Source organism: Mus caroli, unplaced genomic scaffold (genome assembly GCF_978045245.1).
Source record: "Mus caroli unplaced genomic scaffold, Mus_caroli_1 scaffold_16, whole genome shotgun sequence".
NCBI classification, from domain to species: domain Eukaryota; kingdom Metazoa; phylum Chordata; class Mammalia; order Rodentia; family Muridae; genus Mus; species Mus caroli.
In genome coordinates, this window is record NW_028227271.1 from 99,407,407 (window position 1) to 99,430,951 (window position 23,545).

Below are 23,545 nucleotides of genomic sequence, written 5' to 3' on the forward strand. Positions count from 1 at the left end.
TTCCAGGACAGCTTCCAGTGAGACCTTGTCTTGGAAAAAGCAAAATTAAAAGTCATGCACCGGAGAGATGCCCTCTTCTGGTGTATGAAGACATCTACAGTGTACTCATACAAATAAAATATGTAAATTCATCTTAAACCCCAGCACTTGAGACAGTAGCAGGGCCAAGAGTTCCAAGTTAGCTCTAGCCACTTCTCTGCTCAAAATTTAGTGCCAGGCATGTTCAACCTGAGACTAGTAGACTCCACGTACTCCTTATGCTATGAAGGATACCCAATGTTTGTTGGTGTCACAATTCTAGACACGCTGAGTATCGGATTATAGATCTGCACCCTACCCTCAATTTAGCAGTCTTTATTGCCTAGCTTTGTGGCTTTAATTTTTCTCAACCCCATTACACACTAGAACTGACATCACAAACACCCAAATTCTCCCACAGGCATTAGCTTAAGAAAGGATTTTGAAGACAGGATTTTTCTGTAGGTCTGCAACTAACTCTGTAAACCAGGCTGGCCTCAAACTTAAGATTTTGAGTTTGCCTCTGAGCCCCCATGTGCTGGAATTAAAGGCCCGAGCTGCTGCAGCCACCACCAAGCTTGAGGTCACCTTGCAAATCCTAACACAAGCTTTTTTTCAAGCCCCACTTATCTTGCAGAGTTGTAGTAATCTTTTCCATCTCTAGAGTTGGTCAAGTCCAGACACCCAGAGTTTAATTCCCACTTGCCTCAGTGTCTGATTTACCTCTTGATAGAAATTACACATTCAGCCAATTAGTAAGGATACCACACACCAATCTTAAGTCTATATAGACTATGAGTTCTAGTAAGATGAAATAAAAGTTTTAATGTGAAGCTCAGATCTCCAACTCATAGATCCACCTGTCACCAAGTGCTGGGAATAAAGGCTTATCTCGCTTGGCTTTATTCAAGTAAATGTTAAAAATCAGAAACTACAGGATAAGTAAGAGCTCAAATCATTTAAGTCCCTTACAGACTGTAAGCATTTTAAGACACTGTAGGCATGGTAGAGAGTAATATAACCACACTAGTAACTGTCCTCTCTAGCAAGCCTGCTCATTCAGCTTATCACCCATCCACTTCCATGCCCAGGACCAAGCAAACATGATGGGACCCAAGACAGGCTCAGAGTTATCTTTCCCAAGAGAATTCATCCAGCCCCTACCAACTTCAGAGCCACAGGAACTACGAAGGAAGAAGTGTAGGATTCCAAAGCAATCATAGAACCGAACACTGAACTGACGTTAAAATACCTTAGAACGCCACAGAATTTTTGAAACCAGAACATTTATTTTATGACTAATTGAAATCCTTAAGATGAACTGGATGCTGCAACAGCTGCCCTCTTCGGTTTCGGTGTTGTTCCCTCACGGAATCCATGTCTGTGCCATGTTAAAGATAAGAAAAGTTAACGCAGCAATATCAAAACATTGCCTCCAAATTCATCAAGCAGACCGCAATGAGCTTATCTCAGTTAAATGCTGAAATCATTATAGCAGTCATATGTTCAGACATTTATTTTTTAGGACATCATTGATAAGCTATTAGTTTACCCCCATCAAGGCACCCACATTATATTATAGTCAACTGTCTCAACAATTTTGGGCTCATTTTCCCTATTTCCACAAGAACTAAAGCATTTATGAAGCTATTCCTTAAGTTATAAAGGACAGGTCCTGGCACCTTTCCTTTAGTAACAGGACCTTGAAGGTGCTCATCTAAGAAGTCTAAATGGTACGTAGCACTCGTTTCTACTCAATACTACATAGGAAGATTGGTGACTCTAAGCACATAAAGGTTAATCAGGCTTAAAACATGCCACTAGCCTATCAAACACTAGCAAGCCACCACACAGCAAGTCCACAAAACTGGACTGAGTTTAAAACAAAGACAAACACAAAAGCAACTGTCAAAGCACAGACCCCAACAGCAAAGTTTAAGAGGGGGGCTGGGAATTCTGTACTTTTAAGGAACATCAAGGCCTAGCCTCCAGTAGAAAGAAACCCATCTATGTTATGACTGGCACCCTGAACAGCTTAGCAGACTTGAGCAAAATCTGGAGGCAGATCCAAGTAAGCTGCCCCCCAGATCCCACCCATAGTCCTGACAAATGTGGGCGTCTCAGGCCCACACCAAACCCCAGTATCATTCCTACCATTCAGTAAGAGTGCAAGGTTACAAGTACACAGGAGAACTCTCATCCTACCCCGGAGGACCAATGACATTTAGCCAAAACTGTACCTGAATCTGCGGTAGACAATCTTTAGGTGCCTCATCCGACCAGTCCCGGTAGTGTTTCGTCTCTTAGCCTTGGCACTCCAGTTATCTAATAAAAAATAGGATTCCAAATGGTTTCCCCAAGCACCCACTGTCAGCCCATTTTCTCAGTAGTGTCATTACTACATTTTAACCACTCAGCCAACAAACCAACCTTCAAAGTTGTTGCGTGCCAAACGTATTTTGTATTACATCGCTACCTCAGGTCAAGGTAGAAACCAGCCTGCAGACTACACTACTTACACTTCCTCTTGCGCTTGGCAGGGTAGCCACACTTGCCACAAGTCGACTTCTGAAGGTGGTAGGCCTTGGAGCCACAGCGGCGGCACAACGTGTGCGTCTTGTTGCGACGCTTACCAAAGGATGACGTTCCCTTCGTCTGCACATTAAAAGAAAAAAACAGGAAAAAACCCCGCACATATAAGCAACTCTGAAATCTGACTTCTTAATGTACTCTGGCATTTTCTCGGCAAATGAGTATGGATGAGACGTAAACAAGATCCACACGGGACAAAACGGTGTAAAGATTTAAATCTTAGCACACAGGTAGGGTAGGTAGGAAGCACTACCGGTTATCCACACGACTTAAGCCTCCTTGGCTTTTAAGCGTTAAGGACGACAACATTCTGCTCGTCTCTCAGTCCCGGGTACTGCCCACCAAGCAGCCAGTTTCTCGGCGGCTGGGGACAGATGTCCCCAAGCCTGTCCTGATCACCCACCCGGGGCTGCAGTGCGTATGTCTCCTCCAAAGTCCGGAGAGACCAAAAGCGGCGCTAGGACCGTGGGCCGGGCTCTGCACACAGCAGCCGTCCTTCCAGTTCCTGCGGGCCACAGCACGCCGTCTCCTCGCCCATCAACTCCCCTCACTCGAAACCTTGTCACCAACGCGCCTAGCAACAGGCAGGACAGCCCAGGGAAGAAGGATGGAGAGAGATTTACAGAGCCCAGAAACCATACTCACCATCTTGCTTCTACCGGCGAGGCCAAAGAGACCGGAAAAGAAAGCTGCCTCGCCACTTCCTGTGGATAAGCTTCCGCCCGGGAAACTACTTCCGGCGGGTCTTGGTGCAGCCCTATCAGGCCTCGGGTGCGGTGGTGTAGTCTCCCGGGCGAGAGAGCCAGGGAGCCGATTGGGCTGCAACACCGGTAGGGGTCGTGCCTGGCGCTGTGGCTCCGCCCTCCCGAGCGGCCCAGCCTCCTGGGTGGAGAGGGTTTCTGGCGGTGTCCCGGCTGCTGCGCTGTTGGCAGTCGGGCTGGATTCTGGTCCCGGGGCTCGAGGAGACTCGGACACCCAGTGCGTGGCGGCGCCCCTGGCGGTTTGTGCAGTGCTGGGACTGGGATCCCGATCCGGGAAAGCCAGCCTTTCCAGGTTCGTTTTGATGTGGCCGCTCGCTTGCCTGTATGGAGAGTTGGTGAGAGGATGGAGTCACGAAGTGTCTCGGCGAGGGTAGGAGCTTAGTTAGCTTCTGACTCGGGCCGACTCGATTTCACGCGGTGGTCATTCAGAGGCCAGTTGTTTGATCTCACTCAAGGAATCACACGCGGAACTTGTTAAATAACAGCTTCCAGCCAGCCAGCGCGCTGCCATCAGGAAATCTGACCCTTTTAGGCTTGAGTACAGATTGTAAGTCTGTACTGTATAAAAAACTTTTCTGGATCATTTTGAAATAAGTAACCCTAGACATCCTTGATTAACGCTAATGCAACTGTCTGTCCGCAATCCCAGTAGGAAACATGAAGAATATAGTACGAATATTGATGAATAGGGGAAAAAGTCTCAGTCATACCATCTACATACTTTCTAAAACAAATGTGAGAATCGCTAGTCTATCACATTCAAAAATCTTAGATAGTGGACAGCAGAACAAAGCAAACACCAAGGAAGCTTTTTATTTTGTTTGGTTTTTGTTAGCAAATCGTACCAGTTTCTTCTAGGGGAAGGGAGTAGAAAGAAAACCCTTTCCACTTAGAAGTAGTAAACTGAAATCAAAGGAGGGAGGAGATAGGGCACACCTGAGAGAAAGCAAACAAGAGAGAGCAAACAAGTATTCAAATGGTTGAACTGGACTATAAATAAGTCTCAGGAGACTGGGTGGCAAATTGCTATAAATTTAGTAGCATGAAGCAACACAGATTTAGTCAACAGGTGCAAACTTTCAGTTATGGGAAATAAATTCTAGCGGTCCTCTTGGCGTTACTGTACCTACAGATAACAAAATTGTATCGCACACTTAAAATTGTATGGCCTCTGCCTCCCAAGTGCTGGGATTAAAGGCATGCACCACCACTGCCTGGCCTCATTCACAGTTCTGCTGAAAAGCACAAGTGAGGCTTAGTTTGACTAAAATTGAAATGTAATGCTGAGGTGTAGCTCTGCCCAGTCTCTGTTTAATTGTTGTCTTTCACCTTTCAGGCCAGGAATAACCTACTTTACGTTGTATTACAGTTTTCTGCGTTCTTCTACTTTTAAGACCCCTTGTTACTACATCCACCCCACCTAGATAATTTCTCCAGGTTAACTAATCTGAAACCTTAATGCTCTCTGCCACCTCATGATTTATCACGTCACTGGACGCTCACGTTTGGAGTACTAAACAGCTCTTTTGGGATGGGATCATGGAGTTGTGTCTACAGCATTGACTATGAAAAATGACATTAGTGAAGAAAGGGTAGGCTGGGCGTTAACCACCAAGGAGCCCACCCTTAGAGGCAGGATGTCACTGACCTTATCCAAAGATGTGCCTACAGCTGAAGATATCAGACAGTGAAATTATTTTTTCTCTCTAAAGTGAGTTTGTTCTTTGTGGTGTGCAGGAAATCCGCACATCATTTTTTGTCCTGAAATTTATGCTCCAGAGGCTTCTAGGAAGCCCAATCAAGTTTCCAGGCTTCTACCCAACTGCTAGGTTTAGGTAGGTCCGCAGCAGCGGCGGGAGTGTGTCCGTGGCGGCGGGACATTACTTTTTCTTTTTTGTTCTCCTTCACATTTTTAAGACAGGGTTTGTGTTGCCCAGGCTGATCGCAAACTCTTGCGGCCAAGTGATCCCCCTGCCTCAGCCTCCCAGGTGCTGGCAGGTAGTGTTAAGGTACTGCACCGAGTTTGGCAGCTTCTGAAACTGAGTGGGCCATTTTTGTTTTGTTTTTTTAGAGACAAAGTCTCCATCCTTGGCTGGCCTGGAACTAGCTATGAAGACTGGGCTAGTGGAGAGCTCACATAGATCTTTCTGCCTCGGCTTCTGGATCCATGGGATTAAAGGAGTGTGCCACCACACCCAATTTCAGATTAAGGATTTAAAAAAAAAGATTTATATGTATATGAGTACACTGTAGCTGTCTTCAGACACAGCAGAAGAGGGCATCAAGTCCCATTATAGATGGTTGCGAGCCACCATGTGGTTGCTGGGAATTGAACTCAGGACCTCTGGAAACAGTCACTGCTCTTAACCACTGAGCCACCTCTCCAGCCCCAGGTGAAGATTTTTTAGCCTAGTACACACTCTCTATAATTTTTCTTTTTTGGCAGCTATAGAGCCCAGGTTAATTGTGTATCCTATTCTTCCTTCCCTTCTCTCCCCTCTCCTCCCCCACCCTTCTCTTCCCTTTCTGTCCCCTTCTCTCCCTTCCCCTTCTCTCTCTTCCCTCCCTCCCCCTCCTCCCCTTATCTCCCTCTCCTCCCTCCCTTCCCCTCCCTTTATCTCCCTCCCCCTCCCCATTTCCTGTTTTTCTCCTCCAGTTTCTCTTGTATTCTCCCCAACTCCCTACCCATCCAAGTTTATGTTCTTTTTCTCTCTTTAAAAACAAACATAAAAAGAAACAAAACCTTTATCAACCCCCAACTCCTGCCACAAACCCACAAAAATGAAAATCAAAACAAACAAAAGATCGCCTTTAATCCTAGCAGAGGCAGGCGGATTTCTGAGTTCAAGGCCAGCCTGGTCTACAAAGTGAGTTCTAGGACAGCCAGGGCTATTCAGAGAAACCCTGTCTCAAAAAACAAAAACAAACAAATAAAAGATCAAAAGCCCCCTTGGGCATGAGGACTGCCCTGAAGTGGTGTTGATATACCCAGTGAGAGTCTACTGGAGAAAACTGATTATTCCCTTTGCCAGCAATGTCCACTTCCCTCTCTCAGTGCCAGGATTCCTTCTGGCTTGAACCTGTGCAAGGCTTGTAGGTGCTGCCCCAGCCTCTGTGAGTTCACACATGCACCTGTCCTACTGTATCTGAAAGACACTGTTTCCTCAGAGTCATCTGTCACTTTTAGTACTTGCAATCTTTTCATCTCCCCTTCCATCGAGGTCCCTGAGCCTTGATAGGAGGGGGGTGTGATGAAGAAATCCCACTTAGGATGATGTGCTCCAAAATCTCTCATTCTCTTCACACAGTCCAGCTGTGGGTCTGTTAGTTCCCAACTGCAGCAAGAAGTTTCTCTGATGACGGTTAAGCCAAGCACTCAACTATGGGTATAGTAATATGTCATTAGGGACCATTATATTCCTGTGACCTTTTAGCAGAATAAAAGCAATGGATTTTCCCCCTAAGCCGGTGACCTGTCTAGTCTCAGGTTCTTGGCCACCCAAGCAGTGTCAGATATGGTACCATCTCACAGAGTGGGCCTTAAATCCCATCAGAAAGTTGGTTACTCCCATATTTATGCCACCATTGTACCGGTATATCTCTCCAGCAAGTTACTGTGGTAGCTCACAGGCTATGTGGCTGAGTGGTGGTGATGCTTGCTCTCAACTCTGCCCCTGTGCAAAGCGCATCCAGTGCCACAAATATTAAGTCAGTAGGGGTGGAGCTTCTGGTTGGGCCCCAGCTCGACTTCTCTGTGTTTGATAGCAAGAGTCAGTGTTGTCTTCAGTAATAGGGCCTCACCATCATATCTGAATGCTTGGTCTTCAGGGAGTGACACCTCTTAAGAGGGATTGGGAGGTGTGGCCTTTGTTGGAAGAAGTATGTCACTGGGGGTTTGGGAGCTTTGGAGTTTCAAAAACCCAAAGTAGACCCCTCTGTCTATTTTGCTACTTACAGATCTGGCTCTAGAATTCTCAGTTACTTTAGCAGCATGTCTGCCTGCATGCCGCCATGCTCCCCTCCATGCTGACAATAGACTAATCTTCAGAAGCTGCAAGTCCCAATTAAATGCTTTCTTATATAAGAGTTGCTGTGGTCATGGGGTCTCTTCACAGCAATAAAACACTGCCTAAGACACAAAGCAGCCAAACCTCTTTACTAAGCTTGTGAGCATCAGAAACTGAGGAGCAGTTAGAGGACCCAATCTTGCAGCTAGACAAGAAAACTAAGTAAAGAAGCAAGGCGTTGGGTACGTTAATTACCTTGATTCAGTCTGCCTACACTGTGTATTTACATATCAAACATCATCATGGATCCGTAAGTATATAGAACATGAAATTATAAATTGCCAACCAAATAAAACTTTAAAAAATGAAAAAGCTCTTTGAGAAAAAAAAAAAAAAAGACTTTGCACCTAAAAATAAATCTTCGGGAAGGATTTTCAAATTTCTTATTCAATCTCAGGTGCCATAGTCAGAGAGGTAATGTCTTTAATTGCAAATGCGTGCTTAGCATTGCTCCTCCGTACATGGCTTACCTTTATTTACATACTCTTTCTTTCCAATAACAATAACCTGGCCCAAGAAGACAACACAGGCTCCACTACCCTTCTCATCTTGTACATGCCCCATCTTTCTCCCACTTGAATAAATATAATTCTCAACTTTATATTCATTATTTCTTTGGGTATGTTTGTGTGTTGTTTTTTTCCCCTATGAGGGTTTGACACGGAATCTCTCTGTGTAGCCCTCATTCGCTAGGAAGTTGCTATGTAGACTAGGGTAACCCTTCAATACATAGTAATCAGCCTTCCTTTGCCTCCCAAGTGCTGGGATTAAAGGTATGGGCCACCAAGCCTGGCTAGTGGTGGGTTTTCTGAAGTGGGCCAGCTGGCCTGCAATAGAGTCAAGTAATCCTTCTGTCCTAGGCTCCTCTGTACATTGCCTACTTTGCCCAGCTAATAATATCTTAATGACTTCATGAGTATTCCTAGGTGTGTGTGTACATGTGATATATATATATACACACATATATATATGTGTGTGTGTGCATGTGATATATATATATATATATACACACACACACACACATATATATATGCACACATACACATATATATGTATATATATTCAATTTTAATTTTTTAAAAGGATTTTATGCTGAGTGTGACCCTTTGGGGACCTTTAGTTTTTCCTAGATACTCTTTAATGATTTTTCTATATTGTAGGGTATTGAATGTTTTTTCCTGATGAATGCTATATAATATATTAAATAAAAAGGGTGGAGAGATATCTCAGCAATTAAGTTCACTTGCCGCTCTTCCAGAGGATTCAGGTTTGATTCCCAACACCCACATTAGGCAACTTATAACTTCCTGAAACTCCATGGATCTAATGCCTTCTGGCCTTGGATGTACCTGCACACATATGACAGACAGACAGAGGGTATACCTGCGCACATATGACAGGTGGACATGCAGGTAAATAAAAATAGATCTTTTTTTGTTTGTTTGTTTAGTTCTATTTTTGTTTCTCGAGACAGATTTTCTGGAATTCACAGCTGGCCTGAAACTTACTCCATATCCCAGGCTGGCCTCCAACTCAGAGATTTCTCTGCCTCTGCATCCCAAGTTCTGGGATTAAAGGCAGGCGCCACTTTCTGGCCCTAATAAAAATAAATCTTAAAAAAAAATAGTATTCATGAAGTTCTACAGGTTATCTATTTTCATACTGATATTTAGGTTGTTTTCAGGTTCTTGAAGACCGACCATATAATTTTAATAAAAATGAGAAAATGTCTGTTAATAAAAACACTTAAAATTCTTGCTGTGTGTTATGGCACATGCCTTTAATTTCAGAAACTTGGAAGACAGAGGCAAATGTGTCTTTGTAAGTTCCAGGCTAACCTGGTCTACATAATGAGTTCCTGGACAGTAGGGCTATGTGAGAAAGATCCTGTCTCAAAAAAATTAATCTGAGTTAAAAAATTATTTAATGTGCATGAGTGTTTTGCCGCCATGTATGTATGTATACCACATGGTGCCCAGAGAGCTCAGCAGAGGGCATTGGATTTCCTGGCAGTGGACTTCCTGCTCTGTGTGAGCCATTACGAAGGTGCTGGGAATCAAACCAAGGTCCTCCGCGGGAACAGCAAGTGCTCTTAACTGTTGAGCCTTCTCAAATGTAAAATGTATTAGTGTACAAACTATAAATCCATTCATACTCTGATGCTCAGAAGTAGGCAGTATTAAAACCTGGGCTGTCTCTCTTAATTATCTTCTTACAAAAATGTCTGCTGTATGTGCGATAGGCATATGCTGTACACATACTGGTTTTGCTTGTTTTGCTTTTCTGAGACAGGGCCTCACTATGATGCTCTAGCTGGTCTGAAACTTGCTATGGAGAACAGACTCCAATTCACAGAGATCTGCTTCTGCCTCCTCAGAGGTTAAAGGCATATACCACACGTAGCTTACACACTGCTTTGCTTCTGTTGCTTGTTTGTTTGTTTGTCTAATTTTGAGATGACGCTATATTTATATCATACTATATAGCCCTGAATGGTCTGGAGTTCTCTATGTAGACCAGGCTGGCCTTGAACCACCTGCCTTTGCCTCCCAGAGCTGGGCTTAAAGGTGTGTATTATCTTGCCCAGTTTATTTTTTTAAATAGGATTGGTAACTTGCTATTCTCCAAAATAATATAATGTGCTTATCATCACTATTAGGTTCTACTTTATCCTTTAAAACAGCCTCGCAGGAAGCTGGAGAGATGGCTAGGAACACTGGCTACTCTCCCAGGGAATTAGGGTTCAATTCTGATCACCCACATGATGTGTCACAAATTAGTAAAATCTTTTTACCAGTTTAATAGTTCCTTGGTATTTTCCTGCTATCATTTATTTCACAGATCTCTGATTTATGGAAATTTAGGATATTTTTACTTTTCTGCTATTATCCACTTGGAATAGATATTTCCTATGTATATTTTTGGCATGCATTTAATATCTTCTTTAAAGATTCTTAGATTTATTTTAATTTTGTTACATATGTGCTTTTTTTGCTTGTGTGTATAGATGTGTACCATGTGTGTGCCTGGTACCTATGGAGGTCAGAAAGGAAGTTGGAGCTCTTGGAACTAGATTATATATATATAGTGTGTGTGCGTGTGTTTTGAGGCAGGGTTTCTCTGTGTAGCCCTGGCTGTCCTGGAACTCACTCTGTAGACCAGGCTGGCCTTGAACTCAGAAATCCGCCTGCCTCTGGCTCCGAGTGCTGGGATTAAAGGCGTGGCTGGAACTGGATTTATGGATGGTTATGAAGCACCACCTTGTGAGTGCTGGCAACTGAACCCAGGTCTTCTGTAAGAGCAAAAAGTGTTCTCACTGCTAAGCCATCTCTCCAGCTCCTACATCTCTAAAGGTGCGACTGCTAGAGAGAAGTGTTATACATTTACAATTTTGTCCTATTTTTTACCTGCGTTTTGAAGATTACTCTCCACAAATCATTCGATTTGCATTTATAACATCACAGTGTGGGGCCCAGAGCAGGGATACCTAGCCCAATTCAACGTTCAAGCGAAACACCCTGGAGGAGGTCCCAGGTTCACTTCATCTCATTTTGTTTTATTGAGAGAGGGTCTAACTATGTGGTCCTGGGTGGGCTAGAACACACTGTGTAGACTAGCCAGCCACGAAACTGTAATGATTATCATTTTCCTGCCTCTGCTTTCTGAATGCTGGCAGAACCACATGAGACCTTGGATTCCAACCTCAACAAGTGTACACACACACACACACACACACACACACACTGAGAGAGAGAGAGAGAGAGAGAGAGAGAGAGAGAGAGAGAGAGAGAGAGAACGAGAACGAACACAGATAAAAGATCAGCAACAGGAAACCACAGAACCACTGACAAAGAGTGCTCCGGGCTGACTTCCTGTGTTTGTACTCTCTGTTGTACTCTCTGCCCTCTCCAACAGCAGGTATTTTTGACGCGTTTTATCTTTGCTAAGTAGGATTTCTGCCTTTCTTTGTTAACATAGATTTCTTTACCTGCCAGAATGACTTGATCCATTTCCTGGTTTGTAGGGAGCAATGGCTACAGAGGGTGCTTCCTCAGAACTCATAGAAAAAAAACGAACGAAGTTGCTCAGTGTCCTCCAACAAGATCCGGACTCTATCTTGGACACGTTAACCTCTCGGAGCCTGATTTCTGAGGAGGAGTACGAGACTCTGGAGGAAATCACAGATCCCCTGAAGAAAAGTCGGAAGCTGTTGATTTTGATACAGAAGAAAGGAGAGGACAGCTGCCGGCATTTCCTCAGGTGTTTGTCTAATGCCTTTCCAGAGTCAGCGTCCACCGTGGGCTTCAAGCACGGTAAGCGGAGCTTTTAAAGTTTGAAGCAAAGGGGGAGGAAGCAGGTTTTCTAGAACAGAAAGAGAATTGTTTCTGGTTGTTTGGATTTGACTTCCTGAGACGAGTTTTACTGAAATGTGAGACAGAATGTATGTCCTTTCTAAGGCAGGGAGGGAGCAGTGGATCTCTCTGATTCAGGAGCTTGGCAATGGCTGATCACACTGTTCCAGCGTTTTGAGCTACTGTCTGGTGCCTGTTGCTTTGGCAGGGATTTGAAAAGAGCCCATTGTTAATAATGGCACCATCTAGGGCTTTCCTGTTTGTGTGAGTAAATTTGGAGATGTTTACATCCCCAGAGACCTTTGGATAGCCACGCTGAAGGTACAGGGAAAACCATTTTAAATGAACCAGTTGGAAGATCAGAAGCTTGTTGTCTGTGATAGGAACAGTAGTTTCTACAAGTGTAGCTTCCCCATTTGATTACTGATAAAGGTTTTAAGGTCTTGAAATTGATGCTTTATAAAATATGGTTATTTTTCTTTCTTAAAAAAAATCTGTTTATTCTAAAAATTTGTTCAGTCCCAAACTTTATCCATTGCTGTAAACAGCTAAACAGTTAGAATGACCATGAACCACGGAACTTCACTCAGGGTTTTAGTCTTCGACTTTTTGACTTTTAATTACATTTTTATTTACTTATCCCCATAAAAAGAGGAGGAAGAAATGATGATGGAGTTCAAACTGGGGGTGGAGGAAAAGTAGGTTTTTCTTCTATAATAAATATTGACTATACTTTTCTCTATCCTAATCCCTCTCAGAAAAAAATTGTATGATTTTTTAAAAAATAAAAAATAGCTTTATATCTTCTTTCATGACGCATGCCCTTTTACCTGCATTCTGTCCTTTGTAACATAATAATATCTTTGCTTGGTCTCCTTTTTAAATGTCATATGTAGAACCTACATTTCTATATATGCATACTAAATATGTATGACAAGAAAGTAGGAGAGAGAGCCGGGCAGTGGTGGCGCACGCCTTTAATTCCAGAACTCAGAAGGCAGAGACAGGCAGATTTCTGAGTTTGAGGCCAGCCTGATCTACAGAGTGAGTTCCAGGACAACCAGGACCAGGGCTATACAGAGAAACCCTGTCTTGAAAAACCAAAAAAAAAAAAAAAAAAAAAAAGAAAGAAAGAAAGTAGGAGAAAGCATCTTTTGGGAATAGACGGACTAGTTGGAGGAGAGTGGGAAGAGTGTGTTTGTAAGAGAGAGACAGACAGGCAGACAGAAACAGAAAGAATGCCACAATGAGTACAATTCATTGTGGTTCAATTGATTAGTAAGAACTAATAAAAATTTATAACATCTTAAAAAACATGACATGTTGGGCTGGAAAGATGGCTCAGCGGTTAAGAGACTGACTGTTTTTCTAGAGGTCCTGAGTTCAATTCCCAGCAATCACATGGTGGCTCACAACCATCTGTAATGGGATCTGATGCTCTCTTCTGGTGTGTCTGAGGACGGTAACAGTGTACTCACATAAAATACATAAATAAATCTTTTAAAAAATGACATGATAACTCATGACATGGAGCAGGGACCTATTCTACTGTATTGTTTGGCAATTCAGGAAATGATCACTAGAGGGAGTCGTAGCTCTTTTTTTAACAAAAGTAATCTAAAAGATGGCTCAAGATGATTGTAAGAGACGATAGAAAGGTAGGGGCTTAGGTTAAAACAGTGTGTGCTCAGGATCCTTAGTGTCAGACAGGTCTTGTTCTGGTTTCCTTTCTAGTTTCTGTATTCTGACAAACACAAAGTGTTTGTGGGTTTATTTTTAGTTTATAATTATAGGTTACATTCATCCCTGTGGGAGCAGTCACAGAGGCAGAGGCTTGAGACAGCTCCTCACATTATTTCTACAGTCAAGAGCAGAGACAAATGCATACATACTTGCTTGCTTGTGCTTAGCTTGGCTTCTGTACCTCATACAGTTCAGATCCCCTGCCTAGGGATCACGACCACCCACAATGGCTAGCATGGGTCTTCCCACAACAGTTAACTTATAGCAATGCCATGCCCAATGGCCAACTCAATGCAGAAAACTCCTCACCTGAAACTCTCTTCTCTAAGTTGTGCTGACAGTTAAAAGTAACCTTTTACAACAAACCTCATAATCCTAGAACAAAAATGGCCTTTACTATATCTAGAATACAGTAATTGTCTTACTCTTTAAGAATTACTGGGATCAGATTTGCTTAGCAATGGCCCAAAGAAATCTGACTGCGGGTCACGTCAAGTGTATAATTAAATACTGTTCATAACAAATACACTTCTTTTTGCTTATTTACTACGTGAAGTGATTTGTTACTACTGATCAAATGCAGTAGGCATTCGATCTATCATCCAGTGAAACAAAGAAGAGAGATTGAGTGCGTTCCTGTAGCCTCGGCTAGTAAGGAGGACTGAGGTATGAATATATTTGAGCTCAAGAGTTTGGGCCAGCCCAGTCACACAGACTACAGTTTTTGTCTGAAAGAAAGGAAGAAAAGGCAATAAAAGTAAAGGGTGATGCTTTGAAGATCAGAGATGTCCGGTAATTTAAAATTGTTACATTGGAAAAGCAGAAGCAATAATGAAATGCTTTCCTTTCAGAAGTTCCACGGCAGGAAGCTGAAGAGACTGTGGGGGTGTACAGGAATTCTGAAGATGCCCTTTCTCTTGGGACAATAACCCCGGAGATAGCAGAGCTCTCAGAAGAGAAAGAATGTCTAGATCTGAGAGCTTCGAAGTTCTTCACCTACAAGGAAAGTGGCCACAGGGAACTTGCAGTATCCTCCTGGGAGAACCAGGAAGGGCGTGGTACAGCGCAAGTCACGGCTCCCCATTCAGTAAAAAGAGTTGAGTATGAAGTCCCAGCATGTATCACCTTCTTAAGCAATGGGCAGAGATACGAGGAGCCAGATGATTCACTGTACTTAGAGGAAGGGGAACATCAAGAATACCTTGGGTTCCCAGAAGATGTGGAGACTGTCCTGGAGGAAGAGGCCGGCAAGGACCCCCAGTGCTTTGTATATGATAATGAAGAGGAATGGGAGAATGAAGAGACCATGGGGTTCTCCAGTGAAGCCAGTAGCTGTTCAGAGATCGATTTCTCATTCGAGGAAGAGGAGAAAAGCGCTGAAGGTATGGAGACAGTGTGTATCAACTTATCTATGGACTAAGAAGGTGCCATGACATAGTGGACAGGGGACATGATAGGGCAAATCAACTAATCAGAAACCTGGCATTTCTCTGACGGTGGCTTTCTCCAGGGGAGGGTATTGAATGAAGGAGTTCTCAGGTCTGGGCCAATGGGAGACAGTACCGTTAAAAGACTCAGTGTCTGAGGGAAGCGTATTTGAGGACCTCCTCTGACTACCACAATCTGTGGATATTCCAATCCCTTATTTAAAATGGCATAGTGAACCAGGCCTGGTGGCTCATGCCTGAGATCCTAGCACTCAGAGGCTGGTGCAAGGTGATCACTGGAAATTTGAGCCTAATCTGAGACACAGACTGAGTTCCAGGCCAGTCAGGGCTAAGTCTGAAAACCTGTCTCAAAAAAATTGAAAGAAAGAGAAAGAGACTTGATACTTATATGTATCCTCTATACATTTTTAAAAATATATTTCATTATGTTTTAGGTTTAACTGCTCTATAGTAATTACATGTATTTATGGAGTATAAGTATAATATTTCAACAAATGTGAACAGCGTGGAATAGTCAGGTGAGGGTAATCGGCATGTCTCTTGCCCCTGAGATGATTTGTTGGGGAACATTCAGAAGCCTCTCGCTGGGTGTGGGGTACACGTAGGTAAGGCCAGCACTCTGGAGACCAGAAGGAAGACTGGGAGTTTGATGTCAGCCTGGGCTAATGAAGTCCCATCTCAAAGCAAACAGAAAATAAAATAGCTCTCTATGCTAGCTGATCTAGAGAAATTAATTATTCTCAACCAAAGATGTCTCACTGTGAAACAAAATATTAGAAGTTATTCTTCCTTTTTATATGCATACCCAGCTTTTAAATTACATCATCCATTCATTCATTTATTTGTGTGTGTGGGGGTGGGGGATCTGGAAGTTAGAGGACAATTCTCAGGAGTTGTTTTTCTCCTTTCTCCATGTGTGTCCCAGGGATCCAGCTCAGGTCATCAGGCTGGGCAGAAAATGCCTGTACGTACAAGGCTGTCTCCCTGGCCTAGAAGTTATTTATTTATTTATTTATTTATTTATGTATTTTTAAATAAGATGGAGGTTTTGTTTTTGTTTTTAATTTATTTATTTAATATATGTGAGTACACTGTAGCTATCTTCAGCCACACCAGAAGAGGGCATCGTATCCTATTACAGATGGTTGTGAGCCATCATGTGGTTGCTGGGAATTGAACTCAGGACCTTGGGAAGAGGAGTCAGTGCTCTTCACCGCTGAACCATCTCTCCAGCCCCTAGAAGTTATTCTTAACTATTGCACTCCAGTACCCATTAGCCATCTTCTCTCCATCCTCCCTTCCTTCCTCCAAACTCCTAGAACACTCACACTAACAAAAAAAAAAAAAAAAAAAGAAAAAAAATACAGGCTCTATGTAAATAGTTACTTTTCAGGGAGATAGAACTATTTCCCTGAAAAAAGTCAGTCAATGTGTTCAGAATAAACATATTTTCCCAAACGTTTTTGATCTGCAGTTTCTTGAACAACAGATCCCTAATCTTGCATATGGAAGCTGTCCATATGAGCAGAAATAAACATGGATTATTGGCCTAGTGATTTCTATAGTCGCTTCCCATTGTGCAGTAGGGGTTACCTTACTCATTTATTTCTGTTATTTTTTAAAGATGTATTTATTTATTTTTTGTACATGAGTTCTAATGCTATGTATATGAGTACACCATTGCTCTCTTTAGGCACACCAAAAGAAAGCATCAGACCCCATTGTAGATGGTTGTGAGCCACCATGTGGTTGCTGGGAATTGAACTCAGGACCTCTGGAAGAGCAGTCAGTGCTCTTAACTGCTGAGCCATCTCTTCAGTCCATTTTTTTTTTCTGTTTTTAATTAATCTGTTCATTGACAATTTCATTTATGTGTATACGATTATGTATTCTGGCCACATTCCTCACCTTCTATTATTACATACCCCCAAGCCCCTCCTGTACCCAACAAGCCTCCTGCCCACTATCAGGTCCTCTGGTTTTGTGACCCATTGAGTTGTCCAGGGTCACCTTTAGGGCACTAGTGTGCATTAAACATTGGAACATGGGCAGCTCACTGGTGTTATACTGAAGACTTGCCTCCTAGCAGCCACCGACTGCCAGTAGCTTCCCACAACCACCACTGACAGCGCCAACAGGCACGTTTCTGTTCAGATGGCTCTGAGTTCATGAGCACAATGACATGAGTTCAATAGCAGACAGTGTTCTCAAGGCCCTTGTCTCCATCTGTCCCTTCTTCCACAATGTTCTCTGTGTATTGGAAAGCATCGAAGGGATGTTCTTTTAAGTGCTAAGCACTTACTAGTCACATATGGACTAGTCCCAGCCATGAACACCTTCCTATGCAGTGGCCTTCAGACCCAGAGACAGAGTCCCCTGACGTCCAGGGTAGCCTTGAAGCCATCATGAGCCTGAGGATGACTTTGAGCTTCTGATCTTCCAGCCTTCACCTCTGAAGTTCTAGGATTGCAGGCACGATTCACTGTTGATGGTTTTATTTCGTGCTAGTGATGATATTGTGTGCATGCCAGACAAGCATCTTACCTCCCAATCTACATCTCTAGTCAGTAGCCACTTTGACGTTACCTTCTGTTTCAGCTTAAGGCACCTTGGTAATTTTAGCGGCTTTGTAACCAGAAAGAAATTGGGTTTTGCAATTTTTAGGTTTTTTGTTTGTTTGTTTGTTTGTTTGTTTTTGTTTTTTTTCTTTTTTCGAGACAGGGTCTCTCTGTATAGCCCTGGCTGTCCTGGAACTCACTTTGTAGACCAGGCTGGCCTCGAACTCAGAAATCTGCCTGCCTCTGCCTCCCAAGTGCTGGGTTTAAAGGCGTGCGCCACCAAGCCCGTCTGCAATTTTTAGTTTTAAGCATGGAAGTGGAGATCATTAGTAAGGAGCTTACAGTGTACAGTTAGGGTCTCGAGATGCCTGGTCTGGTCCATTCAGCACCATTCTGACAAAGAGACACCTATGTGTGCAACCTTTTTTTTTTTTTTTTTGAGTACTTTAAGTATAGATTTGCTAAAAATGAAAGTAGAGTAGGCAAGCTGACTTGGAGTGAACCAACTCTTGAGTGTTGTTCTTTGACTGTCACACGCACGCCACGGCATGCACGCCCACACGCACACGCACCACACCAAACATAAAAAGATTCTTTAGATGAGAGTAAAAATATAGAGTGGATTCCACAGAACAGGAGTGGTCTCTGGCAAACATGACTCAAGAGCCCCCCTTTTTGTCCCCTTTGAGCCAGGGTCTTATGTAGCCCAGGCTGGCCCCACACTGACTGCAGCCAAGAATGCCTTTGATCTCCAAGATACCTCTGCTTCCATTTCCCAAGCACTGGGATTATTGGCCCATGCTATCACTCCTGTTTCTGTTTGTTTGTTTGTTTGTTTTTCTGAAGTGCTGGAGATCAAACACATGGCTTCATATACTTTAGGTAAGTAAGCACTGTCCCAAAGAAGCTGTGTCCCAAGACAGAGTCTTACACCTTATGCTATGCAATGAATTGTCAATTATGGATTCTTAAGGGAAGGGAACGAGGCAATAATGAGTCCTTTGTGCTTTACAGAGAGAAAAAGAGTATTTCAGCATGTCCTGTCCTGTTTGAACATGGATAGAAGCAGGAAGCTTCTCCCAGATTCTGTGAAGCAGTTTTCCACAGACCGAGGACGTGAGTGGACGCCCGAGACCCCAGGGGACTTAGCTTGGAATTTCCTGATGAAGGTTCAGGCTTTAGACTTGACAGCCAGAGATTTTACCCTTAGGCACAAGATGGTGGATGAAGAGAACAAAGAACTGCTGCTGGCTGGAATGGAGAAGTTAGGAATTGGAGACGCACAAACCATCAATCCCCTGGATGTCCTCTGCGCCTGCATGCTTTGCGCAGACAGCTCTTTGCAACGTGAAGTCATGTCAAATATGTACCAGTGCTGGTTTGCTCTTCCCCTGCTACTGCCAGATGCAGAGAACAACAAAAGCATCTTAATGATGGGGGCCATGAAGGACTTAAAGCAGCACACAACCCAGTCCTCAGGCGGGCCCCCCAGGGAAACAGGTGCGTCTCTGAGTCTCATGAAGATGCCTGTCATCTCTTTTGTGCGACTGGGACACTGTAGCTTCTCCAAGTCCAGAATTCTGAACACCCTGCTCAGCTCCTCTCAACAGAAACCACACACGTTTTTCCTCCATCGGGACCTGTCGGTTCCTGTGCTGCCTCGGCAAATTTCTGATGGCCTGGTGGAAGTGATGTGGCACTTTCCCGACAATGTGGAGCTAACAACGAGCACACACGTTTTCCAGAAACCTGTTGCTGTGGCCAACCTTCGTGGCGATCTAGAAAGCTTTTGGGTGCAATTTGGGTTTCTGGTAGAAGTTTCCTCCGCTGTGTTCTTTCTCACAGACTGCCTCGGTGAGAAGGAGTGGGCCTTGCTGATGTTTTTAGGAGAAGACGTCATTGAAAGGTGCTACTTCATCCTCAGTCCCCAGGCCAAGGAGAGTGAAGACGCTCAGATTTTCCAAGAGATCCTAAAACTGAAGCCATCACAGCTACTGTTTTGGGAAGTAGAGGAAGCTGGGGATAGAAGGAGAGCTATGGAGGCCCTTCAAGCTGCCCTCCAGGAAGTAATGTCGTCTCCACTCAAATGTGTGTCCCTTGAAGATATGGCCTGTCTGGCCAGGGAGCTGGGGATTCAGGTAGACCAAGACTTTGAAGTTATTCAAGATACTCAAGTTTCCCCCAGAACAATTGAAGGTGAGGACTACCAAGCACGGAGTCAGACAAAAAGCCCATCTGAAAGCCGAACTCAGAAGCCACTCAGAGAGCCTGGAACTCAATGTGAGGATAGCCAGAATGCTCTAATCTTCCATCAGACTCCAGTATTCATGCCTTATCCAGCACATGCATGGCCCTTGCCCATTAAGGCTGGAAGTAACTTTTACCGTGTTCCTTTGAGAGCCCCCTGGGCTATAAGCTCCCACTTTAGATCACAGCAGAAGGCTAAGTGGTTCTTTCCATTCCCCCATCAGAATACAGGTGTTCACAGCAGAGGTCAAAACTTTGGTATTAAATACTTCCCACCCTGGAGATGTTATTCAAGGGGAAGATTCACAAGATGTTCAGCAACTCCTCAGCAGTATCACCCGAATGGACCATTTGGGAGATCACAGAGACAGACTTCTCATGTACAGACCCATCCTAAGAGCAGGCAGATGTCCAGAACTCTTGAGAGGTCTGAGACAGTGGTCTCTCGAGTAGGTCACAGACGTACTCTTGGCTCACAAGCAAAGAGAGCCGCAGGGAAGCCACAACCTGAGAAAGCCTGTGCCCAGGGGCCGCAGCTGACTAAAGCAGCTGGAAAGTCTATAAGGACACTGCCCCATATTAAATATCCTCACCCTCAGCCCTGTCAGCCAGCAGGAGCCGTTCAAGAACGGATAATGCCAGTTTCTCATCAAGGAGCCCAACAAACAACACAGGGAAGGCCTGCAGACTTAGCTTTCAAACCAGGGTCTCAATCTACATCTGGGAGTAAACTTTCATCTACCTCCCAGTCCAGTTCCCATCAACCCAAATTCCAGAGCAAACACTTCCAGCCTCAGCCCTTTCAACCTGTGCCTTCTCAGAAAAAACCCTCTCATTCCCGTCCCTCCCAAGCTAAACCCCCTCATCTGAATCCCTCTCATGCAAACCCTACTCAGGGGCAGCCTTCCCAAGCTAAACCCACTCACTCCCAGGCCTCCCAAGCTAAACCCACTCACTCCCAGGCCTCCCAAGCTAAACCCACTCACTCCCAGGCCTCCCAAGCTAAACCCACTCACTCCCAGGCCTCCCAAGCTAAACCCACTCACTCCCAGGCCTCCCAAGCTAAACCCACTCACTCTCAAGCTAACTCCCATCATCCACATCCTTCCCATGCTAAGCCCTCTCATCAGAATCCCTCTCATGCTAAGCCCACTCATCCACAGTCCTCCCAAGTTAAGCCCTCCCTATCCCAATCTACTCAGCTTAAGGCACATAAACCCCATCAGTCCCAATCGAAGCCTTTTCAACCAAGACCCACTCAGCCTAAAGCATCTCAGACTAAGCCTTCACAGGCCAAGGCCTTCCACCCAAGAGCAGGGAGACGTTAAAGAACATACTCTAGAGATCTAGGAAGTATGATCTTTGCTTAAGTTATTCTTCTCATATAACAGTCTGAAGAAAAGTTTCAGTGGAAGACTGATAAAAATAGCCAAACAAAAAAATATGCAAAGTCTTAAGTGCATAGCAGAGTTTCTAAGTGTGGGAACTGTGGAAGCAGTTAACAGTAGGGTCTGGCTGGGCAAGGTGGCACACACCTACAGGGTTTAGCATGAGGGCTGTGTCATCCCAATTCAGGAGAAGCAGGCAGATCTCTGTGTGTTCGAGGTCAATCTGGTCTACAAAACAATGGCATAGCCAGTTCTAGATCAGCCAGAGTATATAATGAGACCCTGTCTGGTTTGGATCTAGCATCAAACCGAAGAGTTCAGTCAGTATTCCAGAAGACATCATTAATTACACTCAGTGGGTTACCCAAACCAAAGCAACGACTAACCCTCCTAAGGAGCAGGAAGGAGTGGGTGGGGGTCAGGCTGAGCAGGAAGAGAGAATAGCTGAGGATGGATATGATCATTGTATACATATATGAAGCTGCCAAATCATAAGTGCAAGATGAGGAAAGAACAGGATCTAAGGATACATGAACTCACTGAGCCCAGCCCTCGATATCCGATGGTGTGGGGCTTGAACCCAGGGAGTGGAGTCTGTGTGACTGTAAAATGATGAAAATATGGAGCTCAGCTTATCTCAGTGTTGAAGAAAAGCAGCTTCAGAGGTGCCTTGGTTTGGGTTTATTATCAGGCACTGAGCAGATAGACAGCCTGCACCATTGGTACAGTTAAATCAGCTTGCTTCTGCTAACAGCCACAGTAGTCATGCCTGATATGACTATCTCATTTAGCCCTTAAACACGGAAATAATGAGTGTTCAATAAAACATACTTTTACATTAACCTTGGTACTGATTACTGATTTGTGTATCTTTCATTCTTTATATAATAGCTAAGAAAATTTACCTCATTAGAGGTCCTGCTATTCTACTAGTCTAATGGTTTGAAATCAGAAATGTGTTAGTGAGTTTTTAATTTTAGAGTTAGTTGAAAAGATTGAGAGGAATTTATAAAGGGTATAAGTAATGTTTGAGAGAGCTTATGATTGAGAGGGTTATAATTTTTGTAGACTCCTGTTGTTCTGAACATTTGGATAACTTCTGCTAGTTAGCTGTGTTAAAAAGAATGTATTTGATTCAGATAGTTAACCAGAGCTTCTTTAAGTTTTTAAGTGTCACCAAGTATCAATAAAAGGCTACATTAGCCGAACATGTTGGTACACACCTGTGACCTTACATATAAGAGACTGAGGAAGGGGAATTGAGGTTCAAGCCAGCAGCACATAGTGAGACCAAGTCTCAGAAAACAAAAACAAGCCACCTTAAGTTAGATTTAAAAATTTGCCTCATTTAGAAATAAAGTAAGATTTATAAATTGGACTAAGTGTCCCATTTTTGAACTTATGACTTTAATTTTTTGACTTAAAATTTAATTTTATTATTGTGTGTGGGTATTGTGTGTGTGTGTGTGTGTGTGTGTGTGTGTGTGTGAGTGCTTGTGCATGCCACGTGTATGTGGAGGCCAGCAGACAACTTTATAGAGACTGTTCTCTCCTTTCACCTTTATGTGTTACAAGTTTTCCCTGCTGAGCCATGTGACCCATCCCTATAAAGCTAATTTTAAATAGTAAAATAGTTCCAAGGAGTCAGTCAGGAAAAAAAAAAGGCTGTCAAAGTCTCAAAGAAAGAAATCATATTAGCCATGGATAGTAACTGAAGTCTAGAAAGGAATCATATTAGCCATGGATAGTAACTGAACTCTAGAAAGGAATCAATCATCTGAGAATAGTCTAATATCACACTAGTGTATTTGTACATGTGTTAAATAATATTGTTTTCAGAGTAGTTAATCTCTCACGATTATTGTAAAGATGAAAAAAGAAATAGTGGACAATATTAGTATTTAATTTTGTTTGTGAATTCTGTCTTTTAGAATGACACATGTAAGAAATAAAATAAAATGGTCCATTCTCAGCCTAAGCCAGCTCACTTACGTCTGGGCCCTGATGGCCTTGGCTAGTCTAGCTACCCCCACCCCAAACTCGAAAGTTTAGAGAAGAAAATGACTGAGTCAAGCTTCCCTGATGACTTTTGGACATAAAGTTTATGGTCCTGAGAATCCCTAAAATAAGCAGGATATAAAACATGTAAATTAAGCCACACATCATGTGGGGTTGAGAAACAGACAAATGTCAGTGGCAGATGACCTGAAAACACCAGACCCCAGGACACTCGGCCAGTGTGGTAAGGATGGCGAGACCCCGGTTCTGGGGTATAAAACTGTTATCTGTGCTCAGTCTGCCTCCTGCTTTTCTCTGACTTGGCACCAGACTGTACAAGATTGTAAATAAAACTGCCTCACTTACTTTTTTG

The 23,545-nt window shown here is 43.6% G+C and overlaps 2 protein-coding genes and 1 non-coding gene across 7 annotated transcripts; 1 reads left to right on the forward strand and 2 right to left on the reverse strand.

Moving 5' to 3' along the window:
• Nucleotides 1-1,284: 1,284 nt before the first annotated feature.
• Nucleotides 1,285-11,515, reverse strand: Rpl37 (ribosomal protein L37). Its single transcript, XM_021183641.3, has 5 exons — nt 11,427-11,515; nt 3,256-3,691; nt 2,538-2,673; nt 2,259-2,343; nt 1,285-1,399 (listed from the first exon to the last, which is right to left on the reverse strand). The coding sequence occupies exons 1-5, from the start codon at nt 11,498-11,500 to the stop codon at nt 1,330-1,332; spliced, it is 801 nt and encodes a 266-aa protein (XP_021039300.2). The 5' UTR covers nt 11,501-11,515; the 3' UTR covers nt 1,285-1,329.
• Nucleotides 1,480-1,560, reverse strand: LOC115029496 (small nucleolar RNA SNORD72). Its single transcript, XR_003835065.1, has one exon. It is a non-coding gene; the product is annotated as a small nucleolar RNA SNORD72 (small nucleolar RNA).
• Nucleotides 3,485-22,552, forward strand: Card6 (caspase recruitment domain family member 6). 5 transcript variants are annotated; one of them, XM_085831480.1, is made up of 5 exons: nt 3,485-3,663; nt 8,599-8,850; nt 11,463-11,751; nt 14,385-14,915; nt 18,554-22,552. In XM_085831480.1, the coding sequence occupies exons 2-5, from the start codon at nt 8,845-8,847 to the stop codon at nt 21,112-21,114; spliced, it is 3,387 nt and encodes a 1,128-aa protein (XP_085687606.1). In that variant the 5' UTR covers nt 3,485-3,663; nt 8,599-8,844; the 3' UTR covers nt 21,115-22,552. The 5 variants fall into 5 exon arrangements, with proteins under 5 accessions (XP_085687606.1, XP_085687607.1, XP_029325842.2 ...); XM_085831481.1 differs by lacking the exon at nt 8,599-8,850 and having other exon boundaries at nt 3,526-3,663; XM_029469982.2 differs by lacking the exon at nt 8,599-8,850 and having other exon boundaries at nt 3,552-3,741.
• Nucleotides 22,553-23,545: the final 993 nt, after the last annotated feature.

What these genes read in the sequence shown, in the direction of transcription:
- Card6 (XM_029469982.2), top strand. Translation starts at nt 3,715, where the DNA reads ATGGAGTCACGAAGTGTCTCGGCGAGG. An exon ending in CACCGTGGGCTTCAAGCACG is followed by an intron (nt 11,752 to 14,384) that starts GTAAGCGGAGCT and finishes CTTTCCTTTCAG; the next exon opens with AAGTTCCACGGCAGGAAGCT. An exon ending in AGAGGAGAAAAGCGCTGAAG is followed by an intron (nt 14,916 to 18,553) that starts GTATGGAGACAG and finishes TGTGCTTTACAG; the next exon opens with AGAGAAAAAGAGTATTTCAG.
- Rpl37 (XM_021183641.3), bottom strand. Translation starts at nt 11,500, where the DNA reads ATGAGTTCTGAGGAAGCACCCTCTGTAGCCATTGCTCCCTACAAACCA. An exon ending in GGATCAAGTCATTCTGGCAG is followed by an intron (nt 3,692 to 11,426) that starts GTAAAGAAATCT and finishes CTCTCCATACAG; the next exon opens with GCAAGCGAGCGGCCACATCA. An exon ending in TGCCAAGCGCAAGAGGAAGT is followed by an intron (nt 2,344 to 2,537) that starts GTAAGTAGTGTA and finishes ATTTTTTATTAG; the next exon opens with ATAACTGGAGTGCCAAGGCT.